At 35.0% G+C, this 20,987-nt stretch overlaps 1 protein-coding gene across 1 annotated transcript in view; it reads left to right on the forward strand.

Moving 5' to 3' along the window:
• The window catches only part of adamtsl1.S (ADAMTS like 1 S homeolog), a 161,466-nt gene that overhangs the window by 60,090 nt on the left and 80,389 nt on the right, over positions 1–20,987 (forward strand). Inside the window, exons 6-9 of the mRNA XM_041580075.1 lie at positions 4,944–5,018; positions 8,342–8,499; positions 14,483–14,594; positions 17,099–17,237. Of these exons, the coding sequence (XP_041436009.1) occupies positions 4,944–5,018; positions 8,342–8,499; positions 14,483–14,594; positions 17,099–17,237 (484 nt within the window). The remainder of the gene's footprint in view (positions 1–4,943; positions 5,019–8,341; positions 8,500–14,482; positions 14,595–17,098; positions 17,238–20,987) is intronic.

The following is a 20,987-nucleotide window of genomic DNA, read 5'->3' on the forward strand; positions in this document are numbered from 1 at the left end:
AAAAGCAACTGTTTTATGTATCCATATGGCTGTAATTGTGTTCTAAATCAGCTTTTTTTGCTGAAGTGTGACTGAGCAAAACTGTTGCCATCCAAGGTGTGTTTAGCCACAAATATTTTTCCTAGAAATCTTTCCAAGGGCTTGTGCCGATGGACTCCAACATCTGTTTGCATTCCCACAAGCATTGTTTTGATGTGAACACACAAGTTCTGCTGAGTTTGTATCCAGTTTTAGTAGGGTTTCAGCAAGATGATAACTTACATATAATATGTTTCGTGTTTTAATTAGTCTTTTATTCTCAGATCAGTTGTAACACAAGGTCGAATTTGTCAGGAGGACATTTGCCAAGCAAAATATTGAAAAGTAACAGAATGTATACTAACAAAAGAGTAATGTGAAAAAAAGATAAAAAAATGTTTATAAAAAAATTATAGTCCACAGTTATTGCAAAAAGTACTAAAAAAGGCTAAACCACACAGCTGCATATTGTGTTTCCCCACAGCAAGGCAATGTGAGAAGGAGCAAAGCTTCTACAAATCACCACCAACATACCTAGAAACTTAAAGGGATACTGTTATGGGAAAACATGTTTTTTTTCAAAATGCATCAATAGTAGTATAATAGTGCTGCTCCAGCAGAATTCTGCACTGAAATCCATTTCTCAAAAGAGCAAAAATATGTTTTTAGCAAATATATGTTTTTAGATTTAATTTTGAAATCTGACACGGGGCTAGACATATTGTCAATTTCCCAGCTGCCACCAATCATGTGACTTGTGCTCTGATAAACTTCAGTCACTCTTTACTGCTGTAATGCAAGTTGGAGTGATATCACCCCCCCCACCCCGCCCCCCCCCCACCAGCAGCCTAACAACAGAACAATGGGAAGGTAGACAGATAGCAGCTCCCTAACACTATATCTGCCATCTTTAAAGTTTTTAAAAAAAATTATATATATATATATGTATATATAATAAAAGACTCCAAAATCCGCACACGCTATCTGCTGTTAAGTAAATGTCGGGTGCTGTACTGTAGTTGAACGTTGTACAGGACCAGAGAGTAGCACGCACACCGTATCTTCTTTACTCCAAAGGATTTATTTAGAATACAAAAAGCATTTACATTGGTTATACATCGACGTTTCGGTTGTGTTCTACAACCTTTATCAAGATGTGTTACACATTGCACATTGATTAAGTAACACATCTTGATAAAGGTTGTAGAACACATCCGAAACGTCGATGTATAACCGATGTAAATGCTTTTTGTATTCTAAATTAATCCTTTGGAGTAAAGAAGATACGGTGTGCGTGCTACTCTCTGGTCCTGTATATGTATATATACACACACACTGTTACTCAAGGTTTTGTACTTTGTCACTACTTATTACAGGTGCTTATTGTCGATCTTGAGAAGGATTAGTGGAGCTCACTTGTTTTGTTTTATACAGTTGAAGTTTATTTGTTATATTCACTTGCTATGTCACTTTACCAAAAAGGAAAAAGGAAGTTGCAGGAATAAATTTGTTATAATATAATTAGTCTGTCGGAAAAACTGATGAAAGGTCCTGATCTCTACAGGCTGCTCCTTATTTTCCCTTCCCTCCATATTATGATGATTACTTGAGAAGTCCAAGAATATCTCATGCACGTTGAGTAGAGGCTGTTATATACAGTAGCAGTAAAAGACCAAATTCATATTAATATCTTTGTGTCCAGATACCAGCCACATAGTTTATGTTTATATGGCTTTTGAATTTTGTGGGTAAATAGTCACTCATTATTTCCTAAATACTTTGGTGGGCAAAAATATATATTTGTCTAATGCATTGGATATTGTTCTCTAAAATGGAAATCACTTTATAGGAAAAAATGGCTTGTCAACAAAGCGTTGTAAATGGTTGATATTGTTCAGTACAAGTCAATGCAATTTCTACTTTTACTTATTTTTTAAAATAATCTAAAACAGTAAATATAGAATCTTCACAATTTTAGGAAACTCCAGTCAATGTAATGTAATATAAACACTGGAAGAAATACAAGATTTCAAACATTTCCTTTAGTCAGGATTCAGTTCTTGCCTTTGCATTTTTTCCTACACTTACTTGCAGAACCGAGTTCTTTGAAGACCATTCCAAACCCGTCATCTTATGTATTATATGTATTTTATGGTTATTTCAGAGCTGTTGTTTTGTTAAACTATATAACTATTTTCAGAAACCATTTCTTCAGTGAATTTGGGGCATTGTATTTAAGCTGATGTGTAGTTGAATCCAGTCTTCCACCTGCTTACTGTTTACTATCCTTTTGGCTGCCCCAAAGCATAAGGCCCCCCCCCACATGGTCTATTTTTTGATCACTTTACATATTTTACTAACTTATAGTAACTTCAGGAAATATATAGTGATTTTACTTTAAAATTGAGAATTTGGGGTTTAACCTTTGTACTCTTTAGTGGTTATATTGCCATGTAAATTGAGGGATACACTTTCACCAGAGGTTCCTAAACCTACTCCAGAAAAAAAGTATTTTCAATAAAACCAACTTAGAGTTAGAGTGAGTGACAATCTCTACTGGCACAAAATTATTCAACTTAGTTTTGAGGGTTTGAACAGGAGGTTGAAGAGCAGGAAAGAATTTGGGGCAGGAGATCTCAAGCTCTATATATGACCTTGCCATAAGTGAATAATGGTGGTGGTGCAATGGCAGCATTGTCATTCAGGACAATGTCTTAATTTGCTTCTTATCTTGCACCTGCTTGGTGCTGTACAAAGAGTAAATACAATGAATACGTGGTCCATCTTGCCAACAGGTTATTTATACAATGCCATTTTTTTATGCCTGCCCGGTGTTTGCGTGTTTGAAATATTCTTAGATGGAATGTGTATGCATTTGGTACTAGGTCCCATACACACATGGGCTTATTTATCAAAAATCGAATTTGTGAGTTTTTTTCTACTTTGAATAAACTCACAATTTAAAAATTTATTTAAGAAAAAATCTAAATGTAAAAAAACTTGATTGAATACAATCATGAAAAAAGCAAATACCTCAAATTTTGCAAGTTTATATGCTTAAAAACTTGACTACCTTGAATCTTTAGAGTTTATAAACTTAAAAAAAAAAACGAATTTGTGAGTTTACACACTCGCCTAGGACAATTCCCATTGACTTCTACATGAACTCCCCAGCTTTCAGATGCCGATGTTTTTACATTCGAGGTTTCAAGTTCTTTATTTGCTTAATAAATATCAGACATTGAATTTTTGAAAATATAATTTAATTTGTGAGTTTTTGTGCAAAAAAATCTGAATTGTTGCAAAAATTAAAATTGGATCCTTGATAAATCACTCCCATAATGTTACAGTTGAAAAGAGGAAAGAAATTTGATGAGCTTTATTTCTTGCTGTGCAAACTCTGCTCTATACAAGATGGAGTAATGGAGATGGAGTAATGGAGATGGAGTGAATGACTGGCATGCTTCTGTTTTACATAGTGACTAGTATAAGTCCTGCAAACAGGTCACTGATTTTAAGTTTCCCTAATTTAAGAAAAATGCAGTGGCTTAAAATCACAGTAGTAAAACAAGTTAAAAGCAAGTCTTTGATGAGTGCATGAAACCTGCAAAACTTCTAACCAGCAGAACCCATGTAGGAGCCTTGTAAATACGTACATACTGACTAAATGTTGGAAATCAAGAGCACTGGTTCTTTTGAGATGCTTTCTGACCTTTCGGTGCCAGAGAATTTTCTAAAAAGATGCTTTTAATTATACCATTTCCTTACGTGATCAGAATCTGTGTTTCCAAGTCAGCAAAAAGAAATGTTTACATTTTTAACCACATCTTTTTTTTGTGTAAACTGAGTATGCTCTAGAATTCTGCTACAGGAACTATTCCACTTCATTCAAGTACAACATTATCTGAAATCAAGACATAAATGTAAAATACGCCACCCCCCTCATACCTGGAAACAATATGGGTTACAGATCCTTACTCCAAAGGAGTGTTATCACAACTATACCAGATATAAGTAGATACCTATTCCCCAATAACATTGCCTTATGCACAGGCATAGGAAAGAGACATAGGCAGAGCATTGGATGAACAAGAATGGACCAGAATATGGTATGGAACAGCCCTCAGCGCGATAAATACATCCTTACTCGAAGCAGGATATAAAGTTTTAATGTGGTATTCATCCAGATTACATAAAATTAACAATCAATATGACCCAATATATTTTCGACTGTGTGGAGGTCGAGGGCACTTTCATATATACAGTATAGTGGGAATGCCCCATAGTAAGAAGATATTGGATCAGTGTATATTAAAGGATTTATTCAATAACTGGAATAGATCTGCGGAAAAAAAACAGACCAGGCCCTATTAGGGAACAGAACCCTGAATATAAATAAGCACGTATGAAATGTTATTACCCACATATTCACAGCAGCTAAATTAACAATATAACATTTCCATTTAGCCATATTCTGTGTTACAATTTAATTTGGTCACTGTAGTCAGTTGTTAAATAAGTGGCATCATTTATATCCATGTCAGGTCTCGTTGTATTTGCCTTATATGTGTATGCAGTTGTACTTGCCATATTTTTTCTTTATCTTTTTTTACCGCAGAATAAAATGGAATTTATGTTCTGTACAAGTTCTGTTATTGTAGTTTATATAATGATATTTTATATATACAAACAGTACATATACATTTATTAACTGTGGACATACATAGTTTAGTGAGAGGAAACAAAATAAACAAACCATTTTCCTGGCAAGGAAACTGATGGATTGTAGAGCAGCAGTCCTCAGCTTCAAATACCATCAAAGCAGCCAAGATGGATCAGTAAGAAAAAGGTAATGCTTAACAGTTCCTTTGTGTATTGAGATAGATAGAGCACCGTGGTAATATCTATTATGATTTCCCTTTTAGCGGATGATACTGTGGTTGTTATTCCTTATGGAAGCAGACATGTCCGTTTGGTACTGAAAGGACCGGATCACTTGTGTAAGTAATGTATTTTGCATACCGTCAATGTTTTTGGTGTATATCGGTGCTTTTCAAACTGTGGTGCTGTCCCTCTGGGAAGTTCTGGGAAGGTGGGTGGCTCAATCTGATCGCCAATGGGGGAGACAATTGGGTGCTAATAGATATACCTGAAATATAATGAAATATTATTTGCTATCCTAAATATTCTTAGAAAGGTACAATATATTTCTCAGGTTATTCACATTATATTGTGCATGCTATAAATGTACACACAAGTATGGAATCTATTATACAGAAACATATTATCCAGAGAGCTCTAACATATCACAGTGCCATTTTCTAATCTTAATTTTTGGCTGTTCTGTTTTATCTCTTTAACAAAACGACAGTGAGGCTGATTTACCAATATAAGGTCTGATTTGCACCAGTGCAGTAACCAATACCATCGATAAATCTTTGCTTTCCGTTTTCAAGTACAGGTATGGGACCTGTTATCCAGCTAATGGATCTTTCCATAATTTGGATCTTCATACCATAAGTCTACTACAAAATCATGTAAACATGCAATAAACCAAATATGCTAGTTTTGCTTCCAATAATTATATCTTAGTTTGGATCAAGTACAAGGTACTGTTTTATTATTACAGAAAAAAGGGAAATCACTTTAAAACATTTGAATTATTTGGATAAAGTGGAGTCAATGGGAGAAGGCCATTCCGCAATTCATAGCTTTCTGGATAATGGGTTTCAGGATAAGGGATTCCATACCTGTATGTAGTAGACTGATAGTAGACTGATCAAAAGTACTTGCTGATTGGTTGCTATGGGTAGCTGTACTTCTCAATGTGAGTGCATAGTAGGTTTTTGTTAATATGACCTTAAAACTATATTTTGAATACATTAAAAAAGTGAACATTCTTTCCAAAGCCAATTTGTTTCTTTTAATAAATGAATTGCACTGCTTTGTTATTCTAAAGATCTAAGTGAAGTAAAACCAAAGTTCTGAAGTATTTGACAACACCTTGTTTAAACAGTGCTCTGTAGAAAGCAGATCTATGAGCAACTATGTTGGAGGTCGTGATACAAGCAGGTATTCCATTCCCTCAGGATACGTAACCCCCAGCATTACTGATAGGGGGTATTTTATTTTGGAACATTTTGGAAAAGTAAACAAAAACTTCACAAGATATACTGGCTATTGACAGTAAAAGTCTAAAGAGCTTGAAGAGAGATTTATTATAAGATAAACGGTGCACTCCATGAGGGAAATTCTTTTACATGAACCAAAACTGGTGTATGTGTGGTGGTTGTGTGTTGGTGGGGGGTTTGGGTATCTGCTCAGTGCACCATTGCTGCAAAGTGTATCTTTTCTGCCAGGTCTCTCATAGGAAGCAAATGGTGTGTGAATTAAACATGATACAGTAACTTTTAGAACAAAGGAACCCCACTTATATCAAATTACCACTTAATACCGGTTAATTTTTCAGCAGATATCTCTCAATTGTTCTCTAATTACTATACATGGTAAATCATCATTATTTACTAAAAGGTGAAGGTATAAACGAATTCAGTAACAGTCCAATTTGATTTATTTCACCATAAGGAATAAGTCCGATTGGACTGTTAAGTAAATAATAATGATTTACCTTGCATAGTAATTAGAGAACAATTGAGAGATATCTGCTGAAAAATTAACTGGTATTAAGTGGTAATTTGATATAAGTGGGGTTCCTTTGTTCTAAAAGTTGTTTTAAGTAATTTATGTACTGACGCATGTCAGACCCCAATTATAATCAAAGGGTTTGAATGTTAATTGGTTGGACCAGGGTAATTACTAAAAACTCTATTTATTATGCTTTGTAAAACAAAATTTACCAAAAAAAGGTGTAAAAAGATTATTTTACATTGCTTCCAACAGTGAAGCACGGTGATGTGTGCTGTATTATCCCACTGTTTTTATACACAGCAAAATAAACTATGTAACAAACTGTGTATGGAACATTATTAGAGTCCTGGTATCCGTATTTTTCTGCTGACTATTAATGCAATTTTCTAAAAGGAACAGCCATTAATGAGCAAAAAATTTACCTGCAATGGACATACTAATAGCTGTGGAATTTCTGCTAAAAGGACCAAGCCTCTCTAGCAGGGATGGAATCTTAAGTACACTGAATCTTTTAATGGCAGCTGTTAGATTTATGCATTGAATCCCATTTGGCATTCTGAAATAGTGCATTTTGGAGGGATTAGCACCTTGTAATCACTTGAGTCTGTCAGATAGCTACAAAGCTACATATTCCCCCAGCTTAAATGTAGCAAATAATATGCAGTTGGTAGTTATGGCCCATGACAAAAAACTCAACATAAGTGCTAGCCGTATAGCTACAGTTTCATAAAAACAATATTTTTCTCCAGTTTGCTTTCATTATAAAATATGATGGCAGTGTACAGTTAAAACCATTAAAGGAACAGTTCAATGTAAAAATAAAAACTGGTTAAATAGATAGGCTGTGCAAAGTAAACAATGTTTCTGATATAGTTAGTTAGCCAAAAATATAATTTATAAAGGCTGCAGTGACTAGATGTCTAACATAATAGCCAGAACAATGCTTCCTCCTTTGCAGCTCTCTAACTCTGAGTTAGTCAGTGACTTTAAGGGGGGCCACATGGGACATAACTGTTCAGTGAGTTTGCTATTGATTCTTAGCATGCAGCTCAGATTCAAAAGCAAACAGTTATGACCCATGTGGCCCTCCCTCAAGTCACTAATTGGTTACTGTCTGGTAACCAATCAGTGGAAACCAAGAGAGCTGCAAAGCAGGAAGATGTGTTCTGGCTATTATGTTTAATGCACTCCAGCCTTTATACATTACATTTTTGCCTAAACAGACTATCTATTTATCCAGTTTTTATTTTTATACTGGACAATTCCTTTAATGGCAGAATTTGATGGCCTAAATATATATCTTAAAACATAATTACTGTGATAATACAAAGGCCAACATCTATCAATGTTTGATCCTGGCTCTGTTGGACTTTATGAAGCTTTTTGAAACTAAAACCAACATGGCCTTAATTTCCCTTTTGACCAGGATTTTGCAGATGTAGCCAAGCACTCTGTACCCAAATCATTATAACTGGATCAGAGGGACCCAGGTATTTCCAAAGGTTTTTTTTTCTGAATTCAACTTTACATTTCATTTATGTGAAATTAGTTGAAGAATAAAATACTATTTATTTGGAAAAACCAAAAGTTGACAGCTCTTTACTTTTATCCTTAAGCAGGTATTTCCCATTTTTCCTGACTTTATCTTACTGTGTCTTTTTTTTTAAATTTCCAGATTTAGAAACAAAAACATTGCAAGGTGTAAAAGGAGAGAATAGCCTCAGTAACACTGGCTCCTTCCTTGTGGATAACACAAGTGTAGACTTTCAGAGATTTCCTGATAAAGAAATCCTCAGAATGGCTGGCCCTCTTTCTGCAGACTTCTCTGTAAAGGTAAGTTGTCAACAAAGGGTTAGTTCACTGATATTGATATTCTGAGACAGTTTGACATTTCTCTTCATTTTTTATGCTTTTAGAGTTATATAACTTTTCTCAAGCAGCTCCTTATTGTGAAATATGAGCAGCTATAGGTTCTTCACCCTAGCAACAATGCATTGGTTGGAATAGGAGAGGATTTGAAAAAAGTATTAAAAATTAAAAATAAAATTGAAGACTCACAGAGCTATAGTACACTTTTTTGGGGTTAAGTGACCCCATTTATAGACGTGTAAGAAAAAGTAAAAAAGAGAGAAGACCAAATAAAATGTTGCTAAAACGGGAGATTCTATAGAATGCTAAAAGTTCATGTAAAGAGAAATTACCCCTTTATTGTAATTGGCAGCATCTGAATTTTACTTTTTGCAATTGTACTGTAAGGAATTATTACAAAATGTTCTTCATTGTGTTGCTCAGGTTGTATTAACAACCAATATGGAGCATACTGATAAATCGTACACTTGTGCATCCATGAATTAAATAGAAACAATTTAACACATGAATCTAGAATTTTGTAAGAGCCCTAAATACAGTAGATGATTTGCCATGTAATAAAACTGAGAAAAAATATGTGAGAGAACTGTGCTGCTGGAGGGTTTTTTTTTCGCAAAAGAAAGGGGACAGAAAGCAGTCCACATTCAAAATTATGCCTTTTCAATGTCAAATAAACCTTAGTAGTTACCAATATATACCTTATGTGATAAAGAACAAGAGCTACAGCTTAATTCATCATGTTGTTCTTCAACCACAGAATTGCTAGGTACAGTAGTTCAGCTATGGAAAGTAGTTGGCGGTTAGAACTGAATTGTTTCCCCCACAGTTATGCTATTTGGATTGTTTAAGATAATCTAAAACATATTGCTGTAGGAAACATATACGTTCGATTAGAACCACAAGCAAAAAAAAAGGCAACATTTGGGAATCACAATAAAAGTGAAAGCTTTTTTTTTTGTGAAGGTCATAAAGACCTTCAGGAGGTTTTAGACATATAGCTGTAAGTTTTGTATTGAGTCCAAGGTTTCTCTGGGGTCAAGGGATGTATGTTTTGGATATACGAGAGCTCTTCGGTATAATTACATACTAAATGTAAAGGATGCAATTTATCATTCAAAGTTATGTTGACTTGATGAAAAAGCCCACTCATCAAAAATAATGTAGAGTTCATGTTGTTGTTATAGTTAAATCCCTTTGCACCCTACAGTGCTCTGATACAATATTACCATGAAAAGCAAAAAATGTTATGTACACAAGCAGTGTTATGGAAGACTGACTGGGCAAGTAGCAAGCTGCTCTATTACCAGCATTGTACTGTTTCTTGTGATGAGAGAACTTTCTTGACATACCACTTTAACTACCTCATTAAGATGGCATTAGTCTTGGTAAATTGTACAAATCATTGTTATTACTAGCATCTAGCATACCCAGACCTATATATCCCAACAGAGAAAATGACCAGTGTGTGATTCTAGAGCTTATAGTTCAATAAATGCTAGAAATGTAAATATTCCAGATCCCTGTGATATTTGAGTCAATTATTTAGCATTCGTTTCCTTCCTCCTCAGTCCTCTTGCATATATTTGTTTTTAACCATGATGAATATGAAAATGGCTCTGTATAGCAGCATGGAATAAACAACACAACAGGGCATTGAGACATTGAGGTTATAAGATACGTTCTTTGTAAACATAAATTAAAGCTGTAACTTTGTTGATCTGAGAAAACACTTTGACCCATCATAACCACCACTTGAATGAGATTGAACAGCCTTTTTTTATATATAATCTTTACAAATCAATATGACAAACGCTAACCTTTCAAACAAAGTTTGTCTTCAAGTTTTTAATGTAAATACTCCTCTTGCCCACACACAATTAGACATTTTTTTTTTAGAAACCATTCCACACTAAAGGTCATCTAATTACTGATTGAAATTCAGCGCCCCAGAGAAGAAGTAGAATTTGTCAGCTCTCTGTACTACTTGAAATGCTGGGGAATATTAAACAGTGAGTGTAACATGAGAGCCTCTATGCATGAGACCTTAGGCATTGTGGGAGAGCATAAGGACAAGTTCAGGGGTGAACAGAGAGTGTTGCCAAGACTGGAAATAATAAAGCATTTAAGGGAATTGAAATGATTATAATATTTATATGTTGTATAATGCTTGTCATCACTTCCAGACATACATTGGAATAATCATTTCTTCAGCAAAAATGCATCGCCTTTATTGCTGTAAGAAACATTCTCAGAGTAAAGGGTCCCATACTATCTATTAACATCCGTGAGTGTTAAGCTCTTTTACTTTTACTTTTTTTTTTAATACTTTGACCATCCCTGAAAAAACAGAATGCAAAATATATTCTATTTGCCTTCATACTGATGCCACAACTCTGCTTGCTGTGCTGGAGGATCGCATGCAAAATATGTAAATCAGCACAGGCCTTATGCATGTATCGTATGTTGTATTCCAGTGCATAAAACCAGAGTAATAGCATTCAACTGGTTACATTTACAAAGTTGCCAAGATACTAGGCTGCTGACACATGTTTATGTTGTGATAATGTCATAAAAATTTCCTAAATAGATGGACAGACCCTCTCAGTCATGTAATGCCACATATAACTTTACACATTTTGCATAATGAAGGCTAACATTACAGACACTCAAAATGTCTGTCTTTAGCAAGGTAAGACTATGGTCGTGACAGCTGCAGAGCTATACCTACAAGGGTTAACCTTTCCAACAACAGTTGACAGTGCAACAGTCTACAAATACAAGTATGAAATCCTGCTAGGTGGAAATTGTATCTATTTATATTTAAACATTTGTGATTCTCACTCAGATTACTTGGAGGAGAAAGAGAGAGTATGCTTTTTAAAGATATGCAGCCATCTGCATTCGTTTTCCTAGATATTGTTTCCTAACTGTTAACAGTGACATTTCTTTATCTTTAAAGTATGAAGGACAGACCACTACTGCTTACCCTTGAAATAACACCCACCAGAAAGTTCAAGAACCAAAACCATGAAACATAGTTCTTAATTTAGAATTAATGGTGATCTTGCGTCTGCTGCCACTATGTAATGAGAGTGACAAATGAGTATTAAATATGTTTATGATAAGATATCACAAGTGCCTTTAGCTAATTGTCCATTAAAGTGCAATTTCACTCTTTGAGATACATAGATATATATTTTTTTTATGTAATAAAAGGTCAGTGTTACATTTGCCAGATGTTCGCTCTGCACATTCCTCAGATGTTTGTTCATTTCAGGTTCTAATGTAGGCTTGCCACTGCTTTTCAAAGAGACTGCCAATCATTAAGAAACAAGTCTTCTGGGATTTCAGTTGTAAATATTTGGCCCATTACACCTAGAGTAGGCCACTAATGCCAAGCTGGGTGGTGACAAAGAAATGTTCACATAATGTGAGCAGTGTATGTGAAATGCTTCTCCAGCTGGGCTGTTTGGTTGTTGTAGGAAATGGAGAAGTGAGAAAATGTGTTTAAGGAAGGAAAAGAGAGCGACTTGTTAATTAGGCCTCCCTGGTTTGTGTGTAAAAGCCCTGTATTTAAGCAAATTTTGTTTAACTAAACTATAGGTTTTACTGGCTTTTAACTAGCCAGTAATATAGTTAAAGAAAAGAGGGCAATTGCAGTATGCTGACCAAAAAGACAATATAATATTATTTATATAAAACACACAATGCTATATAATTCATGGCCTATTTATCCTGGAAACATGTGAAATGCTCACAAAATGTTAAAAATTAATAATCCTTTATTATTTTGGGGGGGTTCCAATAGCATTGGCTCACATTACTAAAAGGCTGCTCTCTCTTATGTGTGTTGTTTTGCCTTTTGAGAATAGTAATTGCTATTTGATAACTAAGGGATAGGTGTTTACTCTTTTTAAATTTTTAATTCCTAAAAATATCAAAGGTGGAATATTGTGAATTTACATTCTAACATGACACTAATAAAAAGTTGCATTCTCTTGGTATTCTCTTGGTACATACGGGTAAGCAACCAGTCAAATTTGCACCTAGCTTAGTCAGGGACAATGAGGTGGTAAACCCTGGTAAATACTGAACAGATTTTGGAATCACAATTTCAAATAACAGTAGCTCAATAGTTGCTTATGTGTACCTTACTTACAAGGGTAGTGATAAGCTGATACATCTTTGACCTTTAGATAATAACTATAGTTGTGCTCATAAGTTTACATACCCTGGCAGATTTTATGATTTCTTAACCGTTTTTCAGAGAATATGAATGATACGCAATATGTTGGCGCTATATAAATACATGTTAATAATAACAAAAACATTTAATTCACTCTTGGTTAGTGGTTGGCTGAAGCCATTTATTGTCAAACAACTTTGATTACTCTTTTTAAATTATAATCACTACACAAACTACCCAAATGTTTACAGTTCTTAATACCATGTATTGCCCTCTTTAACATCAATGACAGCTTGAAGTCTTTTGTGGTAGTTGTGGCTGAGGCTCTTTATCTTCTCAGATGGTAAAGCTGCCCATTCTTCCTGGCAAAAAGCCTCCAGTTCCTGTAAATTCTTAGGCTGTCTTGCATGAACTGCACGTTTGAGGTCTCCCCAAAGTGGCTCAATGATATTGAGGTCAGGAGACTGAGATGGCCACTCCAGAACCTTCACTTTATTTTGCTGTAGCCAATGACAGGTCGACTTGGCCTTGTGTTTTGAATCATTGTCATGTTGGAATGTCCAAGTACATCCCATGTGCAGCTTCCAGGCTGATGAGTGCAAATTTTCCTCCAATATTTTTTGTATTTCACCTAGGGATGCACCGAATCCACTATTTTGGATTTGGCCAAACCCCCGAATCCATCGCGACAGATTCAGCCGAATACCGAACCGAATTTGCTTATGCAAATTAGGGGTGGGAAGGGGAAAACATCTTTTACTTCCTTGTTTTGTGACAAAAAGTTACTCAATTTCCCTCCCCGCCCATAATTTGCATATGCAAATTAAGATTCGGATTCGGTTCGGCCGGGCAGAAGGATTCGGCCGAATCCGAATCCTGGTTAAAAAGGCCGAATCCTGGCCAAATCCCGAACCGAATCCTGGTTTCGGTACATCCCTAATTTTTCACCTGAAGTTATTTGTGGGTTTTTCCTTGCATCCCGAACAATTTTTCTGGCAGTTGTGGCTGAAATTTTAGTTGGTCTACCTGACTGTGGTTTGGTTTCAACAGAACCCCTAATTTTCCACTTCTTAATTAGAGTTTGATCACTGCTGATTGGCATTCTCAATTCCTTTGATATTTTCTTATATCCCTTTCCTGTTTTATAGAGTTCAACTACCTTTTCCCGCAGAACCTTTGACAATTCTTTTGCTTTCCCCATGACTTAGAATCCAAAAAACATCAGTGCAGCACTGGATGAAAGCTGCAAGTGTCTGTCAGGAGTCCAGAAAGTCATTGACCTTTTATACACACCCACTAATTACAAGCAAACAGATCGCAGGTGAAGATGGTTACCCTTAATAGCCATTCTAACCCGTTTGTGTCAAGTTGTGTGAATGTTTATCAGGCCAAATCACCAGGGTAAACTTTTGATCAGGGTCATTTGGGTAGTTTGTGTAGTGATTACACAGTTGTTTGACAATAAATGCCTTCAGCCAACCACTAACCATGAGTGAAAGATAAGTTTTTGTGTTATCCTTCATATTCTCTGAAAAATGGTTAAGAAATCATAAATTCTGCTAGGGTATGTAAACTTATAAGCACAACTGTACATGAGAAGGCTCAGTTCACAGTGTTCATAGGCTGTTTTGCTATTTTTCTTGCTATTTTTAGTATTATTGAGAAAATGTTTTTCGAAGACTGTTTGCATTAATCGGGGTTTGGCACTCAAAAAAAAGTTACAGGTGAACATCTTCTCATTGCCAAACATTATTATTTTAGGTCCATTACGCTGGAGCAGCTGACAGCGTGGTACAGTTCATTTTCTACCAACCCATTATACATCGATGGAGAGAGACTGACTTTTTCCCCTGCTCAGCTTCATGTGGAGGAGGTAATAAAAAGGTTGTAGTATGAACTGTAATGTTTTAATGAAAATTAAAGTTCTGAACTGTATGACTTTATGACAGAAAACGTCACAATTAAATGAAGACATTCTTTTTGGCAAAGGCTTTCCAGTCAGTATGATTTGTGAGAATTCAATAATAATTAAATACGTTTTTATTTTAACTTTACTGCAAAGTAAAGTGTCTATACTGTAATCCAAAATAAATTACAGTACAGGTACAGTATATAATATCCGGAAACCCAAGATCCAGAAATCTTTAAAATAAATCATTTAGACAACAAATTGCAGATTTTTTTAATGGATTATCTTTTCCTCTACACTTATTAGATATTACCTTGTACTTAATGATAACTAAGCAAACCTAAATCCATATGAATAAAAACAATCCCATGTTTAGTTTGCTGGTAGTCTTTATGCATGGGGTTCCAATTTACAGTATATCAGGAAAACCCCAGGTTCATGAATTATAGATTTCATACCTGTATAACATTATTTTTTACATCTGTGTCTTTTTTCCACTGTGTAAAGCTTAATTAGTGATAAATGTGGGTACAATTATAGGTTGGCCCATTATAGATGACACAACCATCAAAGTATATTCCTAAAGGCAGTATATTTGATGGACTGAATGGGATCACTATGGGGTTGAAGGATGATAATCAGCTCTGTATCATTCCGGTTGTAAAAACAATAGACATAACAAATTATTTCATAACAGGAATGTACTTTAAACTTCTACACTCATAGTATGACCGCCTGCAAGTTAATAAGTAATGTTAATCAAAGATATGTGTAATGCCTTCATGTTATTATTATTTTACTTAATCAACTGGAGATATCAGTTAAGAGTAAACTAAATGATGTACAGGTATTGAATCTGTTAACCAGAAACCTGTTATTCAGAGAGCTCCGAATTAAAGGAAGGCTGTCTCCCATAGACTATATTTTAATTAAATCATTTTAAAAATAATTTCCTTTTTTTATGTAATAAAAAAGAGTACTTGAACCTAACTAAGATACAGCTAGTCCTTAGTGGAGGCAAAATTATTTTATTGCTTTTATATAATATTTTGATTATTTTTTACAGAAAGACCCCTTTTTTACAGAAAGACCCTTTTCTGGAAAATCCCAGGTCTTTACATTCTGGATAACCGGTCTCATACCTGTTATTCAAACGTTTGATATGTGTTGTAGTAATTACCGCCAAAGTATTACTTTGAGAGGTCACGAAAATACATTCTTATACAATTATTAGGCTTTAATACGCCCAATGATACTGATGTGCTTTTTCTACTAAGCAGGAAGGGTGGAAATAGTTTTATCTGTTAACGAATTATCATGTACGTATCAGAACTGATTATTTTGTACTAGTTTTGTTGAATTCTGAGACTATTTAGGTGTTTTAAAAAGTGGATATGCTTTTGGAATAGAACACCAGGACAAATTTAAAAGAAAGCTAAATAAAGATTGCTGTTATACTTTATTCAGCTCCAACATAATCTGCAACACCTAACAGAGAGACTGTTAAACTACTTGTAAGGGTCTGAACTGGCAGCATACTCATGTATATGTTATGTTAATATGTTAACGTATATGAACAAAGATGTACTGATAAAACATTACAAGGCATCACTGTATCAATGTACCAAATAAACAGAATTACTAATAATTAGCAGATAAAATATTGAAAATTAGTAAGAAAGAAGAATGACTTACTTAAAGGAGAACTAACCCCTAAAAATGAGTGGCTAAAAATGCCATACTGTAAATAATATACTGAACTTATTGCACCAGCCTAAAGTTTCAGCTTCTCAATAGCAGCAATGATCCAGGACTTCTAACATGTCACAGGGGGTCACCATCTTGGAAAGTGTCTGAAACACTCACATGCTCAGTGGATCGTCACAAATTTACAATCAGAAAATGAGGATGGCCTATAATATAAGCTGATGCTACAAGGCCTATTATTAAATTCTGATGCTAGTTGCAGTGGTTTGTGTGCTGCCATCTAGTAATTATCTATATTAATTACTTTTCAGCCTTATATTGTGACATTTATGGTCTATGCATACTGTATATTTTGAGTTGGTCCCTAGGTTCAGTAGCTGGCAGCAGCCCATAGCATGTGCAGTGAATCAGCAGAAAAGAAGATGGGGAGCTATTGGGTCATGCAGTTGCCTTGGGCTGGTACAGAAGCCCAAAACATAATGTACAACATTTCTAGCCTACTTCTTTAGTTACCCTTTATTTCTCCTTTAAATCACCTGACTGTAATAGTTTTAACTTGGATTTTAATAGTTTACAAGCAGTTTGCAGCAGCATCTGGATACCCCATGCATGTTAATGAACAATGGACTCAGACACACTGAAATCAATGCATATTCTAAAGTTACACTTGTGTTACTGGAAATTCATTGTTGTGTGATTTTCTTTAAAAATGCACATAGGGTGTTTTTCTTAAACTAAAGTAAAAGAGATTGTAATTGCAGGTTACCAGCTGACTTCTGCTGAATGTTACGATCTAAGAAGTGGGCGGATAGTAGCAGATCAGTACTGCAACTACTATCCTGAAAACATCAAACCAAAACCAAAGCTCCAAGAGTGCAATATGGACCCCTGCTTGGCCAGGTCAGCCAATGTGTTTCTTTTAGTCATGCAAAAAAAAGTTATCGAGGTCTTTGGGGGTTTTAGCCAGAAAATCCACTTTTTCGGGGTTTTGGGCAAAATCTCAAAAAAGATGAGCAATTCGTGAGAAAAAGCCTGAAAAATTAGAGCAATAAGGGAAAAAGTCAGACAAATTTAAATGATTCAAATTTTTTGCTAGTTTTTATTGAGTTTTTCTGCTATCAGATTAAATCGAGTGTTTAGTTCATAGATAAGATAAAATCAGGCATGGGAGTTGGTTGTGGTTTTTTTTTAATAAAATATGAGATAAATTCAGATTTTAAGTAAATAACCCCCAAAATGTGTTGAACATTTTTATGTTCTTCCAAAAAATAACAGCTTCAGTAATAGCTTCATTTTTACTTAAATTCCCCTCTTATAGCATACAATCTAGTTCCTTTTTTATTATTATTTACTTAACTAAAGTTGTATATGTTATTTTTAGAACAGTCCTCTTGTGATTAAAGTGCAGAGGTGTAGAAATATTTTTTATGATATAGCAGTTATAACAGCAGTACATAGAATGGCATACCTGATATCTGGCCTTTGTATAATAATGATATGGGCTGGACCTTTATTTACTGTGTTTTTTCCATGGTTGGCTTATTACAGAAGTATTTAGATTTGGGACCTGTTTTACAAGAAGGTGGTGTGTTCTGGTTCTTTTATACTGAGGATAAATAGGTCAGGGAGGAAAGAAAATGAGAAAGGAACAGTGTAGCTGAGGGTAACAAGACAAGGAAGAGAGCAGAAGGGGGATGAATGAATGGAGGGGTGTTAGTTCAATCCCACTAAGAATGTATTTTGGAAATTCGGTTCTAAAGAAGGAAAGAGTTATGCCCTACATACTGTATCTACATGCAAAAATTATGTTCAAAGCCAACAATAAAGATTTAGTACCTCCCTGCTGTGACAGACCAGATATATGTTGTTAATATCTTAAGAGTACAAAGCATTTGTATCCCCAATAAAAGAGCATCATTATCATTTTAGCATAGCAGTGTCGCTCCATAAGACCTGTAAGCATAGACCTCATTTAAGTATCAGGCTACCTACTGTGCTTCAAAAAAGGAGATGACCATAGATGTCAGATATATTTCCTGAATTTGGTTGCTTATAGTAGTAAGAAAATAACATCCACACTCTGGGATGCATACTCAAAGGAAAGAAAACATGAACAGAAAGAATAATCACTTCACAGGCTCCAACAGTGAAGGTGTGTTTGGCTTTTGTATCATATTCCCAACATTATTGAAAAAAAAACACTTTAAAAAAGCTTAATCCATCCATATGTAATTGTTAAACCAAATAAACCACTCTTTTCAATTGTGTTACTTATTTTTCTGTTTCTTTAACCAACCAGCTATCGCCACTAGCTATTAGAAACAACTAAGTACCCAGAAATCACCACTTCTTTACTTAGGGCTAACTGCAGTTGTAAGGATAACATATAGTGCCTGGGACCAGTGAAGCCTAACTCTCAGTTTTTCTTTCTCATGACTGAAGAGTCATAAGTGAGATGTGCACAAACCATTAACTCTTACAGATGTTTGAGAATAGAAAGAAAGGAAACAATCAACGCTAGATGCCTTAAGCATATTTTACAACTGCCAGTGAACTTGTATGTTTTCTTCTAGACCATGTGTGCTAAAACAGCATGAATAATTGCTTGATTAGGGATGCTTAATTTGTTTTTATTTATTTTTTACTTTTGTTTAATGAGTGGGAATACATTTCTAATGGGGATTTTAGGAATTACATTACTGTATTCCTCTTATTGAAATGGGCCTAACTACAGTGAGTTGTCTGATCATCCCAGAAAAAAAGTCTAGCTCAGTGCTGTCCTACTTTACAAAATGCCAACTTGTATAACCAATAGCCCAGCTCAGTTTCCTTGTATAAATCACTATCAAAGGTAAGGAAGGACCTTTGGGAAATATTCCGATACCGATTTAACTACCATACTGAACAATTGGTTTGAGTTTTGCATTAAAGCTGATTTATGGTAACTATTTAATAGAATAGGCAAAGTGTCAGTTTCTTGCATAATGAAATACAATTTAGAATTTTGAAGTTATCACATTTATTTTGTTATTAATAATTTAGAAATGTTATTAAAGGCAGTGTCTGTTTCCATACATGTAGTTTGACCCCCAAAACAATGTAACGGAAGCCAGTTGATTAACCTGAATAATGAACAAGGAACAAAAGGGACAAACAAATACTGTTTTCAGTTGACTATACATTTGCAAATAGAGGTTTTTAAATTAATGTAAATGGGAAATGGCTTCGAATTTACTCTTTTTTCTTTCCAAAAAATGTTGTGAATGCAATTTAGAACCCTTAGTTTATTAAACAGTAGAGCTCACAAGTACAAATGTTGGGAATGGAACACTGTGGAAACAACACAGGGCTTGCCCTTAAAACCTTCAATGTACAAGCCAAATATAAATAAAAAAAAAGTCTTTATTCAAATAACATGTCCACAGAACGGCCTAACGTGTTTCATGCCTACGTGGGACTTATGCTAAGACTTAGGTGTATGCTTTTATAACTCTTCGGTGAAATACCAAATCCAAAGTGAGATTCCATCAAGGGTAACTGAAGGGACGCTTGGCGCTTCACAATTCCTGCTTGTCTGGTAACCTGGCATGATGTTTCAAAAAACAAATTTCAGTTGCATCCATATGGAGCATTGGTCAGAAAATTGTGTATGTTTTATGTTAAACTGGCTAACATTTCCTCAGTGTAAATGCTCCACAGGAGCCTGTTTCAACATCTTCGTAATGCTCAGTCATTATGAACAGCAATTCTGTAATTGTAGCCTGTCTTAACCTGTAAGCTAGAGTGCCTACTTCCTTAGTTTTATGCTCAGCTTAACATTGTTCAATAGTAATGCAGCATTAGACAGGGAAATAATAAAAGCAGGTCTCTAAGGAAAGGACTTCCTTAATGTGTCCCTGTTGTCGACAGATTAAGAAACGCGTATTTGTCAAGCTCTAATTTCCTTTAGAGTTTGTTTGGGCACTTTATTGAAAGTTCAGTGTTTATCTAAACTAAGAAAGAATTCATGAAATTACTACTAAGGAAATTTCAGCCATCAATTGACAAAGCAGGCAAAAGTTCATACAGATGTTGTATTGATATAACAAATGATTTCTGGGATTATATTATAAAAAACTATGCTAAATGGCTCTGTAACTAATCAAGAGGACTTTAAATGTTCTATACTGGAATTGCTATTGAGCAGCACAGATATTTTAAAAGAAGTGGCCCCGTTTTTGTCAACTTGTGCTGAACGCTGTTTCTTTAGCAGTGGCTTTTGTTTAGCTATAGATTTTTAACAAGGATTTAGGAAGATGCACAATCTCCAGTTGGCAGTCATTTTACAGAACTTGATGTTAACAACTGGTTTAACATTATCCAGGACATGGGTACATTTTTATGGCCTCATCCAGCTTTGATAAGCATGGAAGGAGAAAATGAACATTAGGTTGTGTTTAGTATTATTAAATCATGCTGATCACTGATGTTTTCATCTCAGTGGAGACAGACCTGCTTTGTTGGCTTTCCCAAGTCCAAAGTGATAAATAAATGCATATTGTCAAGAAAAGAAGTATTCATTTTTCCCTTAATCTCAGGGTTCAGTTTAGTTCATTGTGCTGGAGGCATTCACAGGATGTTAGTGGCTGTCTTGCTCCTCAGTCTGTCATC

Source organism: Xenopus laevis, chromosome 1S (genome assembly GCF_017654675.1).
Source record: "Xenopus laevis strain J_2021 chromosome 1S, Xenopus_laevis_v10.1, whole genome shotgun sequence".
Classification (NCBI taxonomy): domain Eukaryota; kingdom Metazoa; phylum Chordata; class Amphibia; order Anura; family Pipidae; genus Xenopus; species Xenopus laevis.